This window comes from Seriola dumerili, unplaced genomic scaffold (assembly GCF_002260705.1).
Source record: "Seriola dumerili isolate Sdu_G_001 unplaced genomic scaffold, Sdu_1.0 BDQW01000017.1, whole genome shotgun sequence".
NCBI lineage: Eukaryota > Metazoa > Chordata > Actinopteri > Carangiformes > Carangidae > Seriola > Seriola dumerili.
The window spans coordinates 6,639,428-6,659,311 of NW_019174272.1; the positions used below are offsets into that span (position 1 = coordinate 6,639,428).

Here is a 19,884-nt window from a genome sequence, read left to right on the forward strand (position 1 = left end):
ATAGTTGATAGTGTTTGAGACACGTTTTTACGCAGCCACGTCTCATAACATATTCTTTGTGATAGGAGTCACAGTAAATGTATTTATTTCATAATGGAATGTTATTTACTACTGCGCTTGGAAATTGTAATGGTTTACTTGTGTTTTCCATACAATTTCTAGTGTAAATTAAAGCAAAAAATAAAGGTATTGCACTATAGTCTAGTACTCCAACACACTTCCATATATTTCCTTCACACAATTCATTCATGTTTTACTTAGATATGGCATAAATAAGTGCATCAGAGTCACAGTAATAGTGGGTCTCTTGTTGTCTCTTGAAGTTATGAGAGATACCTGAGAAATATAAGATCTTAGTGTCACACCTTGCTTTTTAGAAGTATGTGGTGTTATGTCAGTCATATTCACAACCTTTCAAATGTTTTCTTATTTTCAATTTAGGAAAACGGATAAATGTTACTCAGCTCGAAGCTGTTATGGCTGCTGTTAACTTTACTTATTATGCTTTATACCAAGAGACACAAAAAAGACAAACACTTAAGCTGTACATATTTTATTGCAACTTATTAGTGACATAACAGGTTTTAATACATTATATTACAAATATCTTATGTACAAACGCAATGTGTTGGATCTATTGACATCAACAAACCACTAAATTTATACAGTAAATACAGCGCTTGGTTCATACAAGCAAATTGGTGGATACCTGTTGAAGCAATTCAAGATTTCAAAACAAGTATTGAAAAAAAAAACAGGACTTTGAAGAGATGTACCTCGTCAAATTTGTTCTTAGATTTATTAAATGTTACGTAAACATTTATTGGTATGAAGAGTTTTGGCTTTATTTTAGAGAAAGAAAATGACTCTATTTTTTTTTTTTTTTACAGTACCCTATATTTTATTGTAATTGACAAAACTGGCCTGCATATCAACCCTGTATTATACAATAAATGTTACTGTTCCTATAAATTATGAATTATACATTTGAAGAATGTTTTAAGAATGAAATTAAAAGTCACTGGATACATTTCCTGTGTCGACCTCATTTGTTTGTTACTGCAAAATAAACAAAAAAAAAAAAAACTTTACATACATACTAAATATATATTGTAGGCTTCCTATCGAAACTACTGAACTGAATTATTGTAATCTGTTCTCATGTCAAATTAGGTTCACATTGTATTTCTCACTCGGATAAAATGAGAGCACTGTCAACTAGGCAGAATTGTGTTGTATCATAGGCAGTGTATTCAAAACAACTCCTGAGCAATGAGCACATGTCTTTACTGAGTCACGTAAAAGGGCAAATGGTACAGACAACTATATAACAATTTCTGTTGAATTGTCAGGAGGTACCTGACATGATCAGCCTGTTGTTTTGATATTGCACTTTCAGCATCATCTTTCTCTTTGTCATCTTGCTTCTTCTGTTGCCACTCCATTAAACAAAAGAGATAAAGTTTGCTTGGATGTTAGGAGCTGTAATGGTTTTTGTTTAGTGAGAGATACAGTACAGTATGTGTTCCTTGGATGCTTAGTGGAAGGTGTTTGGGTTCGGGCGGATCATCATGACCACTTTCTTTAGGGAATAGGCTCCTCCTCTGAACTCAGCCCAGTAGACTCCATCTTGGTAGCGGCTGCGGTAGTGTCCTCCTCTGTACCAAACTCCATTCAAATTTGAATGGGCACAAGAGTTGTACCACCAGCCGCCCTTCTGGTAGTGGGCACAGTTGCCTAGAAAGATTGGGAAATAAATAAAACAGTCAGGCTGCGTGCATTAACATCGCTTGAGTTGTTGGTTTTAAGCTGTCAGGTTTTTACCTGTATATGCATCATGGTCTCTGTCCAGTGTTGTGAACTGTTTGCCGTTATGCCAGGTAAGGGAGTCTCCAGCATTGCCATGGTAACGGCCCACCCTCAGCTTGTAGAAGTCGGCTTCAGGCTCCACTCTGAAGCTGGCATACTCTGCAAAAACCTTCCTGCCAGACCAGTCCTCCAGCGTGACCAGCAGTTTGTAGTTCCCCTGGTTAGTCAGCCAATAGATGTTCTCCAGACCCAGCCAGTACTCGCCGTCAATATTGCCAAAACCTTGCTGTGAAGTGCAGTGATAAGAAAAACATTATCAGTACGATTAAGAAATCCTTTGTGAATGCTCTTTGAAAAGCCTTGAACAGTTAGTTTGGACGTCTGGGGGATGATTCAGGGTCGTTGCCCGTGCTCTGGAGATAATTATGAGTTTAGCTCTTCTATGAGGTTGTTTATTGTCAAGGAACATTATTATAAATGGACCCTCTGAGTCAGGTTTATAGCTTGCATCGGGTGTCCAGATTTCCACTGTTATTTTGTTATTGAAAACACAGCAGGATAGAGTGAATATAGTATGTAATCCAACATACGGGATGCTGTCTTACAGCTTTGTTCTGGCTCTGGTCATACTGTAAGTTGGTTTGTGGTATCCCTTAACCTACACATGCTTTGAATCATGGAAACACCCCTTCTGATAAGTTTACAAATGCAATTTCAGCTCTCATGTGGCTTAAAGGTTTTTGTGAAAGTCATGGAAATATCTCCATTGGATCTCTTAGCTAAGATTTAATCAGGACCCTTGTGAATTGTTGGCCTGCAAACACTTGTTTACCAATTAACTGCTTTTCCTGTGAGAGGGGGTTCCCTTTCAAAAGATAAAGAAAATTAGATCCCCTTTGTAAAAATAATGTTCACCACAGCCCTCTTTATCAGATACCCGCTGAGGCAGTGTTCAGAAGGACACATTAGGAATGCTGACACAACCAACTAATGTGACATATAAGTCTAATATTTCCTCATTTATTTTAGTGTGAAGTAATGTTACAAAGACCAACTGATGTTGCTGGAATTAATGAGTCATAAGACTGTGGCAGTGACTGAACTACATCAGACACTTTGAAAGCTTAACAATTACCTATTCATTATGGTTCACATCTGGTTAGTGTCAAGCCAACCTACATAAGCCACCAGCTTCCCTCCAAACTATGAGGTCCTTGATTTGGTGTGAGGTTTGTCGCACCTTGTATGTCTCCCAGTTCCTGAAAAAGTTGACAGAGCCGTCCACCCTCCTCTGGATCACAGTCCAGCCACCTGGGTCATGTCTCTGGTCACACCACACCTGCATAAGCCGGTTGGCATTCTCTGGCTTCACCAGGTACATGCCGCTAGCAGTATGGCCATCCTCCAGAGCCTGCAGACAATCCCTAAATGGACCTTAACGGAGAGATGACAACATGACCTGTAAAAATCCAGTCAGCTGCAATGTATCTTAAAAGTTAAGGGAAATAAAGAAAAAGCCATAATGACACAAAGAGTTGTTATGCTTTGTCATAGGGAATCCCATTTTTCAGCAGAGGCTTTCATTTTAACAGTAGAATTGACTTTGGCTGCTCCTCTCATAAGGGAAATGGCTGCCGGCTGTGCAGCCAAAAGAAACACTGGCATGAGGGCAAAGGGAATCCTGACTACTGAATGATGAAACAGGAGCAAAAACCTTCGATCATCTGTAATGCCTTACAGTGCAGGGTTATTATTTTACTTACTTTCACTTTGGTTTTCATATTTTGTATTATACAGACACATCATTTTCAAGACTTCACATCAGGTTTTGAAGAGAGGATTTCCGGGACTGAATTTAAGAACAGCTTATAAATCTCTGTCATAAGCTGCACTTCTCTGCCAGTAAGTCTGTTGAATTTTGTTTCCAATATTACAGTGAGTTGTGTGAAGTAACAGGATCAACTCCAGAGCAAATTATGAAGATGTGTTTCTTTTTTACAGCTGAAAAAACACTTAACTAAAAACAGAGTAATGTTGATAAAAATGATGCAGCATCAGCCCTCCATTAAAAGATAGATTTTGTGCAAGATCAGGATTGTTTTTCCTGGATTTTATGGTGCGAATCAGTGAAACCTAATTTACCTGTGTGCCATTATGATTTTACCCCAAATTCCAAACCTAATAGATATGGAAAAACACTAATGGGGCAACTGGCTCCCCTGCTTCAATTGGCTGTGAAAGTTCTCAAGATTTCATACTTGTGTGGTTTGCCAACTGGTCTGGGTGTTTAAATACAATGAAAACCAAACACAAAAGAGAATGGGGTGGGAGGGTGGGGGGGGCGGGGTGTCACACAAAGGGTTAGAGGTGAGGGAAAGGGGGCATCGACAGTTTGCAAGACATATTGAGACAGAGGAGGTATATGAAAGAAGAAACAAAGCACTTCATTTGTTATACGCATGTCATGAGGTCCTGCTCAGCTGACATAGAGGCGTAAGTGACTAGCAAGTAGTCTCAATAGCAAGGTTGTTTTTGGTTTTATGAAATAACTGTAGATGATACCTGTCTTTTGGCCCATTTTCTGCCATCCATTTACTCTCAGGAATGTCTCTGTTGAGCAGAGACAATCCAGAGAGCTGCCCTGCCCTGCCCTGCCCTGCTCTGTTCTGCCTGATAAAGTCTGCTGCGTTGGTGGAACATATGACTGAATCTTGCCTGGTGGAACAAATGACATCACCGACTCCCGGTATCTCGTTCTGTTCCTGCTTTACCCCCTCCCCTTTTTCATAGACTCCATCCCTCTGTTTCTCTCTGTTGCCCTTTCAGGTCTCTCTCTTCCTCCCTCTGTCCCTGCATTGTGTGGAGCGCTCTGTTCGTGTTAAGGGTTTATGTAACTTTTTGGGGTGTTAGTTGCATGGCTGTGGGCAGGAAATTACTTGCCTCCTTTCAAATATCCCATACAAAGGCTACCGTTCACATGCTGCCTAGTGGAAATGGCAAGCAGTAGCACAGCATGTCAATGGAAAAAGCTGCCAGTAGTCATGTTGGGAATAGTTTGATCTTTTTTCCACCATTTTAAAACTTAAGTCTTCTAATGAAAGGGAAAAGCAATAGACTATTCACTGCAGCTGATTACACAAAACACCCTTCACATCAATTTTAAAGCTTTATCATCCACTACCATGTGTTCAAGAGGCCCGCGGGCTTGGATCCAGCCATCCATTTAGGCACATGTATTTGCCCTGCTAATATGCTTTGTGTTTTTATGTGGGTTGAATCGTGGCAATTAGATGATATGCATCTCAAAAGGCAGCAGACAACAGGATGTCTGTTCTCACCGAGAGCCCTTTGCTTTGGGAATACGTGGGACTTATTTAAATCGGCTATGACTGGAAGAATGGATGCTTGGTGTTGTCTTGTGATTAATGATTAAAAGGTTCACGATAGTTAACTCAGACACACAGTCCTTTGTTTGCGACCACTGTGATGGCAACTGGTGCATTTGGTAAGAATGCATAAAATAAAAGCGCATATCAGACTTTGTTAGACTCACCAGAGGGTTTGTCAGTGGTGGAGGGGCTGTGTGTGCCAGTGGGCATCGTTGGAAGTAGCGGCGGTAGGGACTTTTGGTCACTCTGGATCTCGTTGCTGATTGGGTTGTTAATTCGTGGAAGGACAGGTGGCTGGTAAGGCTTGTTAATGGGTGGTGATGCAGGAGGTGGCTGAGGCCGTGGCTGGGGGACGGGCACATGACGAGGGGGAGGGCGACTCTGGCACTGTTCCTCCAATAGGGCAATAAGAGCTGATTGGTTAGTGGCCAAAGAAGCCAAGTGCTGGTACTTGTGCTCGAGATCTTTGTATCGACTGGTGAGCTGTTGCATCTCAGAGGTTTGGTTCAGGATCTTGTTCTCCATCTGAGCCAATTCTAGGGCATTGTCTCTCTTTCTGATGATCTCATGGAGCAGCTGCATGTACAGCTGAGTCACTCTGGAGTTCATGTTTCGGCTCTCCTTCCTCAGGAGCTTCACCTCATTGACAATACCTCCGTCCACCTCTACCAATTGCTGCAGGGTCTCAATCTGCCTCTTTTGTTTCTGTAGCTCCACGTTTAGCAGCTCTAACTCCTGTTTGTTGACCCGATTCTCCAGCATGGCCTCCGGCTCCTTGGAGTTGACACAGATGGCTCCAGTCACTTTTTGTTGAGGCACAATGAAAGTGTAGGAGCATTTGTCCTGCTGCTGGTCAGCTGCAGCACGCTTGCTCCTTCCAGCATAGAGAAACTCTTTCTCTAAACCATCTTCACTGCTCTCAAATTCCTGGGTCCTGTCCCTGCCATGCTTGCTGTCTGATGGACTCCCCTGAGTCTGCTGGACACCACAGGCTAGTCCATAAACAAGAAGGAGCCCCAGCAGGACCATTGAAGGGGTCTCCATGAGTCTATATCCAACTCACCAAAGCCTGAGGAGAATGAGTAAGAAAATGATTGTATAGTAGTGAAAGAAAATGTTCATAACCGACTTACTTTTGTAGTCAGTAAGTAGAAGACTATATGAGCATTCAGTACTTGCACATTACATCTCCTACCCATAATTCAACACTCTCAGGATTGGACTGCATGCATTTTGACAATGGAGTCCTTCACAACCATGCTGATTGAGACCAGAAGAAGGCTGTCTATCAGGATACACTGGTCCTATCCTTCATTACCTGCCAGGAGCAGGCAGGCACAGACACCTTATGCATACACATCTCAACCTAAGCAGGGCTGGAGGTCATTACAGCTCCCTAAAATATGGGCTACTGAAAAAGATTAGATCTGAAAGGAAATCGCCTACTTGCCCTTCGGAGTGCCTCAGCGGCTGCTGTGATTTTCCATGACAGGAAACGCATATATTCATGTGTAATACATAAATCAAGAATCTCGTGGTTGCTACACTGGACTTATCAATGCCGGCATGAGCACATATTGCTTTTTCCCCAATAGCTTTTAAATATAATTCATTTAATTAATCTGGGCTTGATCCAGGTTTGTTTAAATCAGCTTTCCACTATCAAATACATGCAGTACATGCTGTTTGAAACTTACTAATCCCCTCACTGGCCCTAAGAAAAATATTTCTTTTGTCTAATGATGTGCTGATCTCTTTAGTCAGTTACATTGCTGTTAGGGGAGTGTGTTTATCTTAGTTTGCTGTGTTGGCTCATGTTCTCTTTGGGAGACTGCCACTGCTTGTCCCTGACACAAAGAAACACTCCTATCTGATCCCTTCTGCAGGCCTGGACATCTTTTGCTTATGGAAAATTTGAGGCACTACCAGATGATGCTGTTCATGGAGCTGCTTTAAATATTGATTGTGTTGCATCAGTCCTATCATACTCCTTACCAAAAGAGGGAAATAAGCTGCATACAGGCACTGAAAGGCAATTAATCATTATTTATGTATAAACTTTGAGCATGTCTGTTTCTGTTTTGACTGTTAGATGAAAAGATTACTTCATCTAATTAGGGATGTTACGTAACATTATCATTATCTGTCTCGGATAATGATGGTAATCTGATTAAATCTTTGATATATTCCTGTTTAAGATTAGTTATTCTTAAATTCTCTTTCCTCTGTAACTGGACCCTGTAGCATAACCAATAACTTTCCTCAAGAATGAATGAGTGTGAGATGCTTAACTGAATTCACGATGTGGACATTTTTAGAAGAAAAATAAGTGCAGACAGTTTTTGAAGATGATGTGGTGTTATTAGAAGTGGAGGGGATGCCACTCAGTGCTGAGGAGAATGTAACTCCTGTGTAAGGATAACAAGGCCTTGAACTCCCGGGGCACCTTAATTGAAAGCTGCTGCATATTGGATTACAGAGGGGTCCTGTGTAACACCTCCCCAGAGTCAGGAGGGGCCTTTCTAATCAGAAAGCATTATAGAGAGGCCTATATTGGCTTGGTTTTGAAGAGCCGCATAAGGATTGCCGATCTTATTAGGGCTTCCCTCACGCATTCACACATTTGTTATATCTTATCTCTGTGTGAAAGATAATCTACCATATAATGTTGAGCACAAAATTGGGAAGAGAGCAGAAATGTTTTTGTCTTGTTAATCCGGGCGTGCTGCCAGCACATTAGGTTGGAGACATGGAGAAGAGAAATGCAGCGCTCTCCAAGAACATGACCCCTGGCACATTCGACCCTTTTGGCTTTATCTGTCTCGAATAGAATGTGTAAACACTTTCTTACTGAAAAAAAAATTAAAAAGTGCCTTTTCACATTGTACTCTGTGTAACCTGTCGGACTTTTTGTTAGTATAGTTTACCTGGGCAGAAAAAAAAAATTACCTACTGTCCAGAAGAACGCTATGGTCTGATTCTTCCATGTATTTTCTTAAAGCGGTACCTAAAAGTAAAAAAGCTTAAAGAAGAGTATATTTTCTGTTTCAAATTTACCATGAAGCTGGCTTCTGTCTGCACAGTAAGAGATCTTTCATGGTACTAATCCTGCTAACAAAGCCTGGCTGTATGACGTCACCTCAGCAAATGCTGATTGATGCAGAGACTGTAACGTCCAACATTTTACACACCATGCAATAGATGATTATTATCCGTTAAAAATAAAACTGAAATGGTCTTACAGAATAGGCCCTTAAGAAATCACTAATAATATCTTACAAGCTCATACCAGCATAATAGAGCAGCCCAGAGCCTGTCCCTTGTAATGTGCTGATGACTGTATTTGGCCAGTGGCTCCTGCGGTTTCTCCCCCTGGAACATGAGCTCTGTCTCTGAGAAATACTGTGTGATTTGCCCCTGCTGCTGAGGAGTCCCATGTTGCACATCGTTAGCCCGGAATCTCCTACTCTAGGCTTCACTACACTTCAAAGCTGCAGGGAAAATGTTTGCAGCTTGTGATGAAATGTGTGCTTGTGTGTGAGCGTATGCGGTATGTGCGTGTCTTTGAATTTTTTTCGGTTAATGCATGTTTTCAAATAACAACACTTGCTGGCCTCAGTCTCCCAGGGACCTGGGGAGAGTCCCATCTGCCCCGGCACAGACAGCCTGTTATTAACCCATCCACAGTCTGCCAGAGGGAACAACAGAAAGCCTCCTCCTCCTCAGACTTTGCTGTTAACAGCGTCCACAGCTCATTATTGTCCCAACATCAGTTCACTTTAACAAGCTGCTATTGACCGGCCAATAGCTGCAGTGATTAGCTGGTGTTGAGAAGTGTCATATACACTACCAGTCGAAAGTTTTAGAGCACCCCCGTTTTAAAATTTAAGCAGATCAAGTCCAGTTAAAAACCTTAAACGGTACAGAGTTACGTGTTAAACTGCTCAAGGTTACAAAGAAAAGTTCACCAAAAACATAAAAAGTGTTATTTGGACAATACCGTACTGCAAGAAGTAGTTCCCCATGCAACTTTTCTGAGCAACTTAGTTCAACGAGAGGATTTCATGATTCCTCGTTTTTACGATCCTCCAACTATTCGTTTGTTCTGTGCTTTAATTTCAGAAACATTGAGAGATCGAATTATGTAAAAAATGGAAGTGTTCGGAGTCCTCTCTGGGCCTAAAGACAAATGATGGAAGTGCAGTGAATAACCGCTCTGATCTTAATTTGATTGGCAGCTCCTCTCGGGTAATTTCTTCAAGTCTGCTTCACACCAAAATGTTTTGGTTTTACTGTCTTCAGGTGGTAAGTCTGTGTTTACATGACTCCTCCTTCTGGATTTCACTCGATGTTAAATCATGTGCGATAGGCAGGTGCAGCGGGTGGGTCAGCGTGTCTCTGACCAGTGTTGCGCTCCAGCCTTTTTGGTCGTGCTCAGCACATATTAATTAGAAGGTGGGCAGCCCTGCTCAGACTGGCTGATGTCTCGCTCCCCAGCCCCTCTCATTTCAGCGTGAGCATGGCATTCCTCACATTCTTCGTCACCTCATTAGAGTGAGCTGCCATACACACATGGAGAGTCAGTGGTGGTGGCAGACGGAGAGAGCGAGACCCTCTAGACGCAGGACCACTACTCCTGATCCGCGCCTTACCTATAAGACGCACTGTATCTACTGACCCAATTCATTCTCAGTGTCCTACTTTCTGTGTGAATGCTTCATAATCACATCATCATCATCCACAGCAGGAGATTACAACACAACTACAAAGCACCTAATTTGTCAGTAGCCAAAAAAGAAGCGGACACTTTGCAGGACGGTTTTGTGCTGCATGTTCAAATTAGCGGCAACTCCGCTGAGAACTGGCAGAGTCTCCTGCATGACACCCAATATGTGTTGGATCAGAGTCAAATTCAATTTGCTCATGGTAATCTGCACTATTACTTTACCTTGAGGGTGACCTCATTCTTTCCTCATGCATGTAATCTTTGTAAGCGTGTAACATGACATTGGGAACATGATTAACCTCAACTACCTGCTCAGTTTGATGCTACAGGACAGTGTTTATTTTGACTCTCCATTTAGCAGGAGAGTTTAAGTTTTTGTTCAAATTTAGGTTTCGTTCCGTGTCTCTTGCTGCTCCGAGCGTTGTACCTCACTTGTGATCTGAGTCAGACGGGGAGGCAGGGGGTCTCAGGAATTGTTTCGATAAGTTCCTGCATTCTACCTCAAAGCCCCCTTATCCAAACACTACCCTGGCAACAGAAACAAAGACGGGATTCAACCGCCTGCTTCCCTGTCCTCTTGAGCCCAGGGGAACATCCTGAAGGTTATCTGTGTTTCTTTTTTAGAAGTGAATGGTGCTTTTTAGATATTAGAAAAGAAATCTCTGTCAGCATGTATAACTCAGGGCTATTGCTTTACACCATCCTCTAGACACCCTCCTCACTGGCCATGTGCATTTATTTTACACCTTTAGGGTTCTGTGTTTTGACAAGCGGAGTGCTTTATCAGTAGCAAAGAAGCGCTTAGCCTAGAGAGCCTGCTCTCCAGCCTCCCCATGCGCTAAATTAACCCTCCTCAACCAAGTCTATCAGCCATCTGTCTGGTTAGTCATCAGAAAGTAGAATGGCTCCAAACAGGGAGTCAGATAACAGATGCTGCATGACGGCCGCTGAATTCAAGATCAAACAAAATCATCATGTGAAGTGCAGCAGTTACAGAGGGAACAGCCAAAGTCTGACTTCAGTCAGTTAAATAAAATGACAAAATAATTTCTCCACCATCATGTTAGAAAGGTCACTGGACGGACTGATTCTGAGCTCACGAACAACTTGCGTCTCACTAATAAAGGCCATCATTTGCTCTGTAAGATTATTTGTTACAAATGTGGATGATTGATCAAAGCAGAGAATGGAATTATTTTTGTATATGTGCAATGTCTCTGTTAAATAAGCCAACAATGTAAGATAAATGAGATAAATATATGAACAAGTCAAAGGTTACACAATGCTTACAAGATAACTGTAGAGTATTGATGAAGCTCCCTCAGTTGCCTTGCCCTCCTGCCAGAGCTGACTGAAGTTTCTCCTGGTAGAGAGTCATCCCAAGTGTGAAAGCTGCTCCCCTGCGTCCTCTTCTCCCCTCTTCTGTGCTCTGCCCGTCTAGTTACTCACTCTTTGTCACCTCAGTTCACTCCACCAGTGAAGAGGTAGCTGCACTTTAAAGGCTATTATTAAAAGACCGTCATTAGCCCAGCAGAAGCTCAACTTGCCAGAAACTCTTCAGCAAACATTGAGTTGATTGTTCAAAAAAAAATCCACTTGAAAAAAGTTGGAGCACTTTCAAGAGACAACTAGTAACTTTAGGTGGATGGTGGAGGTAGTTTCCTGAGAAATGGTGAGTGTCCGGGGCAGGTTATGTTCTGCCTGTGGCCCGTTAGGAGAAGACTGTCACTTTTCTGTGGGTTGAATCCATCACTTCTGCCTCACAGCTCTAAGAGGCTGTCTCTCTCAACTGCACCTCTCTTCCCCTCCCTCTCTCTCTTCCTCCCACCCTCCCTCTCTCACTCTCTCTCTCTCTCTCTCTCTCTCTCTCCCCCCTCTCCTTGGTGCTTTTAAATGATGAGAAATCCTCAAGCAGTGTTTCAGTAGGCAGACAAATTGAGCCGAGAGCCTCCCCCTCTCCCTTAAAATGAACACATTCTTGTTTAAAGCAACAGCCTTCTTTCTCCACCCCTCCTCCCCATGGCACAAAAGAGATCCACAAGCATGCACAACACAAGCCATACACACACACACACACACACACACACACATCTCAAATTTCCAACCCCCTGCCCCCTGGCCACTAGTTCACCACCACTACCACTATTTTTGGCTTGGACTGCATGGTTCTTCTGGTGGTGGACAGCACTGATGTTACACTGATCAGATCCTAATTGGGCGTGAATGAACACTTGCCCAGAGAGAGACGGAAAGACGCTGACAGATAGGAAGCAGATCCAGGTGTTTGACTGAGACCAGGTCTGGGTGAGCGACTGCAGACCCTGGTTTATAGCCTGGAGGTGAGATGTCTAAAAGGGGCTGGATCTCTGTATAGTGCAGCACACTTGAACTACATCTCGCTGCGGGACCATTACATTATTTCTTCAAAAGCAGAGCTGCACTTATTTGTGTCCATGTGTGTTGGTGGACAATAGGATATGAAATATGTCCTGTCAGCGTGTTGACCATCCTGCCAATCATCGATACATTTGTCATGTAAAGATTTAGCTTTTGGATGCTGTTGGCCTGGCTGCTGTTTTGTGTTGTCTTCCTGTTTTCAATAAGAGTAAAGTCGTCACTGATGTCATGACTGGATTTCCTCTTTCTGTTCAGATTAATAGTTTAAATTTAATAGTTTTCTATTCAATACACATAGAAACTACATAGTTGCATTTTTCTAAATGCATAATTACGGACGGATTGATGTATTTCTAGCAGCTATTAAACTATAATCTCTAAATTTGCCGTTTCACACCAAAGTGTCTGGACCAAACTTGTAACACCACATGGGCAACACAGTTACGTTTAATTGGCTTTTAGCCTTGAGTAAATACAAATTAGGCATCAGCCGTGCAGCTAACAGTAGTCATCTTATCAAGCTCCAGTTTATGCCAAAAGATTGTGCAAAAACATTTACTTGTGTGTTTTATTGTAGCATTGTGTTTAATAAAATTTCCAAGTTTGGCTGTGGAGTTTATTTTACAATGCACAGGATGTGTGATTCTCTTCTCCAGAGTATAAACATTAAATACGTTACAGATGGTGACTAACTTTTATTTGTGTTAACTATAAACTCTAAAAGTGTTGTGATGTGTATGAAGTAGGAAAGGAAAGAAAGGAATTAAGTGAATGAGAAGAAGTTGCGTGTCTCTCTTTGTTTTCTACTGTGTGTGCAACTATTCAAGTGCTCCTACACATTGTATACTGTACAATCAGCATTTTCCATTGTCCTAAATTTCTCTGTACAATTCCCTTTAAGCCTGTAGATTTAAACATTGGCCTTACTGCATCACTGAAATCCAGGCTCTCGTACAGTGTGCATTCATGTGTTTTTTATCAACGAATCTTCCAGTCATAAAACACTCATACTTCTACTTTGGGGAAATGTCCCCAAGCAATATGTAACCAAATGTAGTAAGACTGGAAAAGCTATTTACAAAACGTAGCATTTAACCTTTCTGATGTCAGTTGCTGCAACATCCTTGGGGCATAATTTAATAGTAAGTGGAAGAAAATATTGTAAGAGACAACGTGCTGACGATGCAGACATGCTACAGTGAAAGCAACGGCTTACTTCAGTTTACAAAAATGAAATACCTATGTGAAGAGCCTCATCACCGCAATAAACATAGTTCTTGTGGAGGATTATATTAGTTTCACATTTGTGTATGATTTCTCTGCTCGGATCACATCTCGTTCAGTATTTAAAGGCAGACAGATGTCGATTTCTTCCACAGTCGGTTCAGTTTCTTCCTTTACTGAATGGAAGTGTCTAAATGGTTCCTCTAATGACACAGCGAGAATGTACAACTGGCTCAATAAGATAAAGTTCCTGGCAGAAGATATTGGACCAGCATGATGTGGACAAATTCATTTCGTAATATCCAAGATTAAGCCAGAATGAGGGACCGGTCACACATTTGACAAGTTAATCCCTTAAAGAGATTTTTTGATCAAAGAAAATGTGACTAAATATCAGCTCTCCTGCGTCACATGTTTTACTGAACTGGCATTATTCAATTGTTTATACTCTCCTTTCTTTTTCCTCTCTCAAATGACAACCATAGCTGACTTTGCGGCTAACTGGTGAATGACGCTCTTACCCAGAGGCTGGGAAGCTGAGCTGCTGTTCAATGTTGAGTGTGTTGAGTGACTCATTGGGTCTCGTCCAAAAACCACGGTGTTGGTGCAGTGATTAGTTCTCTTTCCATCTCTAATCCGCAGCAGGTGGAGGAACACCGATGATAAAAATGTCAGGGGGGAAAATGTTACTACCATATTGAAATGGTAACCAATCAATGCATTTTAGGGCTGCTCACGCCACATGGGAGAGATCATGGAAAGTGGCTTCATGTTGGAAATGTTTCACAGATGAGTTTCTGTGTTGGTGAATGAATGGGCATGTTGAGAGAGTGTGGTTGTTTGGCAGGTCATCAGGATGACAAAGTAATAGTCACATACCGCTAACAACTGCTAAATTAGTGATTGTATTATTCATCCTCTTAGAGCGACTTGCATGGGAGTTTAAATAAAACAAGCTCGCACAGATATGAGGAAGTGAAGACAGAATAATGAGCCTTTGTCAAACGCAGCTTTTTTTAGATCAGCACAGCATTTTAAGATTACTATTCAAGTGTTTCAAATATTGAATTATGAAGAAAATACCGATGTGTCCTGCAAATCATAATCTGTCCTCATGTTGATGTTGTTCATTATGACAGCTGTGGACTGCAGTGCCCTTCTCAAGAGGAAAAACTGTTGGGTAGAAAACAAATTTAACAGTTTGTGGAGGCGCTTTAGAATGACAGATATACAGCATAGACTATTTTCCATGAGCTAATGTTTCGGCCACAACCTGCCTCCTTTTAGAGCTGAAAGGAAAAGCATGAAGTCATAGTATTTATCGCTTTCTAGCTGGATGCACTAAATCTTCTGTATAAAATAATATACTAATCCTGCAATAAAAACAATATTATAAAAATGTTTATGCAAAATATTTAGCAAGCCCATTTTTTAAATCTTTCAAATTTGCAAGGTGAGTTTCTAAGATCAATTTCTAAGGTGAACAACTTAATGTTGGATAAACCACACACTGATAGAAAAACAGCATATTGTAATAACTGTGGAATAAACTTCAACTTCAGTACGTAGAGTTTGACATTAACTGTTAACATGACATAACAAAATATGAATAGAATAAAGATATTTAGTATATCATGTGATCTCTAAGTGCACCACAGACAGCAGCTTTATTATGTTTTCCCAAGATAAGTAGAATCCAACCAGCACTCCTATATATGCATAAACTACACAACCTGTTGTTTGTGGGGATTTCATGAAACCCAGCTTTATTTAGGAAAATGCACCATGTTAGACAATAATGTTAGAATGGAATTTTGACACAGGGCCCTTCTAGACGAGAGGGTCACAAGACTATCATAACACAAGACTCAGTATTGTACTTAATACTGTACTTTAGTGCAAATTCCTAAACAAATTTGGAAGTCATGAAATTACCCTGGGGCCGCTCTGCCTGGTTGGAAATCTAGCCTTACATGATCTATGATGACCCTCATAATATCTAGACCAGAAAGACAAATGCAGGATCAATAAAGTAGCGTTTAAAAGTAGATTTTAAAAAGGTTCAGTTCACCGTAGATGAAATGCTTCCACCTCTGTATAAGGCTTAAATGGGTTGGAGCAGAAATACTGGAGTTAAAATCTTTGATTTAAAATTCTAAAGCACTGAAGTTTAAATAAGAATTACTGTCATTAGTGTAAAGTTACCGTTAAGAGAGAACCGTGATGGATGCCATTTTTAAGACTTAAAATGATGAATGGAGAGAGTACAGACTGGATTGTTTTCATAGGAAAATTGATTTATTTTTTTTTTTACTCACTGACTGTTATTGGCAAACACTGTAGCTCTACAGTTGTCCAGTGTTAAATGTTTTGAGAGTGGCAACATTTCTGAAAAAGCAAATACACCAAAAAGCCACTCAGTTAACCGACATGACTGCAGTTCGTTACTTCCAGCCTTGGTTGACATTGACATAAACATGTTAGCTGCACAGCAGAAAGTCAAACAACACAGTTTCCATTTTTTCCACATTTCTCAATACGAACTATCGGTTGCCACTCAAATTTGTGTTTGCAGTATTTGACTTAATCCCTGTTGTATGTTTTCATGAATGGGATCAGATGTAGTGAGGTTGTGTTTTGGCTGTCAGTATATGTGCCTAATATGAGTGGCTTACTGTGTGAGGCCACCGTAGTGACCTTTGTTTAAACACGGGTACGTTCAAGGCCAGCATGTCTCCCTGTCTGCCAGCCATGATGGATGGTTCTCTGGTGACCTGTATCGACCTTGTCACCCCTGGCCTACTGTTGCGTGATGTTTGTTATCCATGTTTGATTGACAAGCTTATTACAATAGTGATAATAGAGCTTTTTTTGCCATGTTTTTTCTGTGTAGATATATTATGAATCTACTGGTGCTGTAATATAATTTATCAAAATAGAAATATTAATACTTTCCTCTGTGATGTGGCATGGAAAGAGCGTGCTTAATTATTCCATGGCCTTGCTGTGTAGGACTCAGTGTGCCTGGTGGCTAGACCTACAAGGACTGTTCTGTTGGGAGGAAAATTTTGAGTTTTATGATCTGAGTGGAAAGAATGGGACTGGCTCAGGATTTTGTCAAGCTCACCCCAACTGTTGCAGAAACCACCAAATGAGACCAGTAAATATGGAATGTGTGAGAATTCAGAGTACCAGGATTTCATTCAGACTTCATTAGTCGTATGTTGAAAGCATGAGCAACCTGTGTGGCCTTGTCTGAAATTCAGCAGACATAACTCGTGCGGTGATTTAGCAATACAAAGCTGGAGCTGCAAATAACACAAGACAGCATGTGACCAACTTTTATTTGTGCAGATTCAAATAGTTCAGAAGTTACTAAAATCCCCTGTTGTTTATTCTCGCAGCCTGTTTCTTAACAAGCATTAAACCCTCAACCAGCTCAGTATCCTCCATAGATTACTTTTGACATCATGCCTTGTAGCACGGACTTTAAAGATCAAGGTTTCAGTACCTATTTGTCAGGAGTGCTCAAGATTTACCGTATGGTTTCCAGACACATTTAACAAGAGGGCCGTCTTTACATCATTTGGAAAGAATCCAAAGGAACATGCTCAGTAGATAAAGGCTTTTTAAACAGGTGCTGGGATTTTTGGGATCCATGGAAGCGGCAGAGAACAACAAATAAAGCCTTGTGCCACGTAAGATCAACTTGTAAATATAAAAAAACGTGTGACCTAATGTGCTGGTGAAAGACAACAGCGGTCCTATGTGGGTATTATACATGAGTAGATTACAACCTGACGGCCTGTCAAAGACTCAGGGGGAAAGAGTTGTAACTTTGAGGAGAGCTGAAGTTTTCATGGTAAACACATACAGCTCTATCATCGGGGGAGGCTGTCAGTAGTAGAGTTCAGGTTTCACAAAGCTCAGCTCTGTGAAGTCTGTGAGTCTCTGTGTGGATTATGTCAGCAGCATAGTTGACCTACTTTTCTTGGCCCGATGACCATTGCTTGTGCAAATACAAAGAATTCTCTACAAAACGGTCTTATGTAAAAAAAAAGATACAGCATAATATACAATATATACTCTCCGCTAAGTGACTAATGTTGTTGATACACTTTGTGTTCCGCAACTGCGACAGGCGTGTACATATATGGCAAACAGGACGGGCTTAGCAGTGAGAGTTAGCTTCTTGAAGTCACACACGAATCTTGGATGTCAGCTCTGTTGTTATGGTCATCCCACATATTTAAGTGACAGGTTTTTCTTTTATAGCAGGAGTGGTCACTCTTTAAATGTCATCTTCTTGGCTCTCTCAAGTCTTATTGGACATTTATTAGGCAACAATTTCATTTTTGAACAAGGCAGCCTCCAAGCCAGGTGTGACATGTGAACGCAGGAATCGTAGCCTGCTTCCCTTTGGTTTCAGCCTCTGGTCTCTAGAGAACACGGTGTATTCTTTAGCTGTGTATTTGGATTCAGGTCTGCTAGCTTTAATCACCGATGTCCTGGGTAAAGAACGGCCTGGGGAATGATTGGAACGTCTCCCTGGCTCAAGGTAAATCATAACTCATTCCCCTACTGTTTATGGAATTACTGATGGCAGCAGGGACACCCACAAACCCCCGGCTCAGCCTGACTTTAAACAACGTTACTATACAGCTACCCCGTTGTGCCTGACACTGAATTAAGTAGCATCAGAAAACCATTTTCTGGAAGAAATCATGAGTTAATGGAAGATCCCGGTTTGGAGAATTTTGAAAAGCATGTTGCCTGTCAAATCACAGCTTAGAGGAAATCTGTGACTGACTCACCCATCTGTTGTCAAACTCAATGCCAGTAATGATCCACAAAAACCTCTGTCAGGCCTTGTGCACATAATACAGATGTTGGCATGGTATGTGTATCAGAGTTATATGGATCAGCACAATATGTCATGTTGTTATTACCTCCGCCAAGGTTAAGTTTTCGCCCCTGTCTGTTTGTTTGTTTGTTTGTCAACAGGATTATACAAAAAGTACTGAACCCATGTGCATCAAACTGGGTGGAGGGATGGGGCGTGGGCAGATCCAGGAATTTTTTATCACTTTATAAATATTGCGAGATATGGCATTTTCTAACATTTTGTCAATTTCTGAGGGAAACAATGTATGGATCCTGATGTAAAAACTTAATGGTGTTGAGATCTATGACTTTGGTGCAGATCCAGATAATAGTCTATCTATATCTATTTTATTAATGGCTATTTATGGATAAAAATCTGGATCTGACAGACATGCGTGGGATTGTTTGGCCTTGGCAGAGGTATGTGCTCTTACTGAGTGCCATTCCAGTCTTTGTAGTGTGTTGGGAGAGTGCTTGTACACTGATGCTTGACTGGAGAGTACGGTAGGTAGGTCTGTTGATTGGAAGGAAGGTATTTACAAGTACTAAGTAAATGTTGAGACTTGAAAAGGACGCCTGCAAGCGCAAACAAACTTGACCATAAGCTTACAACACTAGGTATAAAACTTTATCTTTAATTACACCTTTATTTATTACCCTGTAAGTCAAAGGCAGTTGTAAATATCCCTTACTAAAAATTGAATTAGTCTCACATCATATATTACAGGTCAGGACCCTGTTTTGACCTGAAATTTTAGCGCCCCAGTCATTATGATTCTTAATGAACAGCATGGTGTGAGGAATCTTTTGTCTTGCCTTCACCAAAATCTGATTACTGACATCTTAGTGCATTTTATGTATTTAACAGGCAAAACATAAATCAAAACTGATTCATTAATTGCGTCTTTTGTTCTCAATTTTATCCATCTTTGCATTTTATTAAAAACATTTTCACTTAATGAGCAGGTTTCCAAGTGAAAGCCATTGACCTGAAACTCCCAGGGAGTACTCGCTCCAGTTTATGTGACCAAATTCAGTCAAGTGTGGCTCTTTCCATCCCTGTGTTTCAAACAAAGCATGTGTGTTTGCTTCACCCTACTATAAACACTGAACCTGCTGTGAATATTAAATTCTTTTCCATTTTGCCTAATAAGTTACTCTGCTAATGAGCTCTAAACCATTTGAAAATCAAAGGTTACAGCATACCCTTTTATATTCCCTTTATTCCCAAGGCATTTTAGTGTGTTGACATCAAGTGACTAATTAAAGGAAAAATCAAGAAAGTGCTTTAGTAAGGTGTTGGGCTACCACAAGCCTCCAGAGCAGCTGTTCCGTTTCACGAACTATCGATATGGGAAGCCTTGAGAGTGGGGTGAACCATCACCTCACCCCCAAATAAAAAAAAGCCAACAGGGAATTTACCAGCATCGTGAGTTCCTACCACCTCAGAGACCA

General features: G+C 41.1%; 1 protein-coding gene across 1 annotated transcript; it reads right to left on the reverse strand.

Moving 5' to 3' along the window:
• Window positions 1-537: 537 nt before the first annotated feature.
• Window positions 538-11,666, reverse strand: angptl2 (angiopoietin like 2). The gene is made up of 5 exons (XM_022758910.1): window positions 11,215-11,666; window positions 5,363-6,267; window positions 3,050-3,243; window positions 1,825-2,095; window positions 538-1,737 (listed from the first exon to the last, which is right to left on the reverse strand). Exons 2-5 carry the CDS (start codon window positions 6,240-6,242, stop codon window positions 1,538-1,540), a joined length of 1,545 nt encoding a protein of 514 aa, XP_022614631.1. The 5' UTR covers window positions 6,243-6,267; window positions 11,215-11,666; the 3' UTR covers window positions 538-1,537.
• Window positions 11,667-19,884: the final 8,218 nt, after the last annotated feature.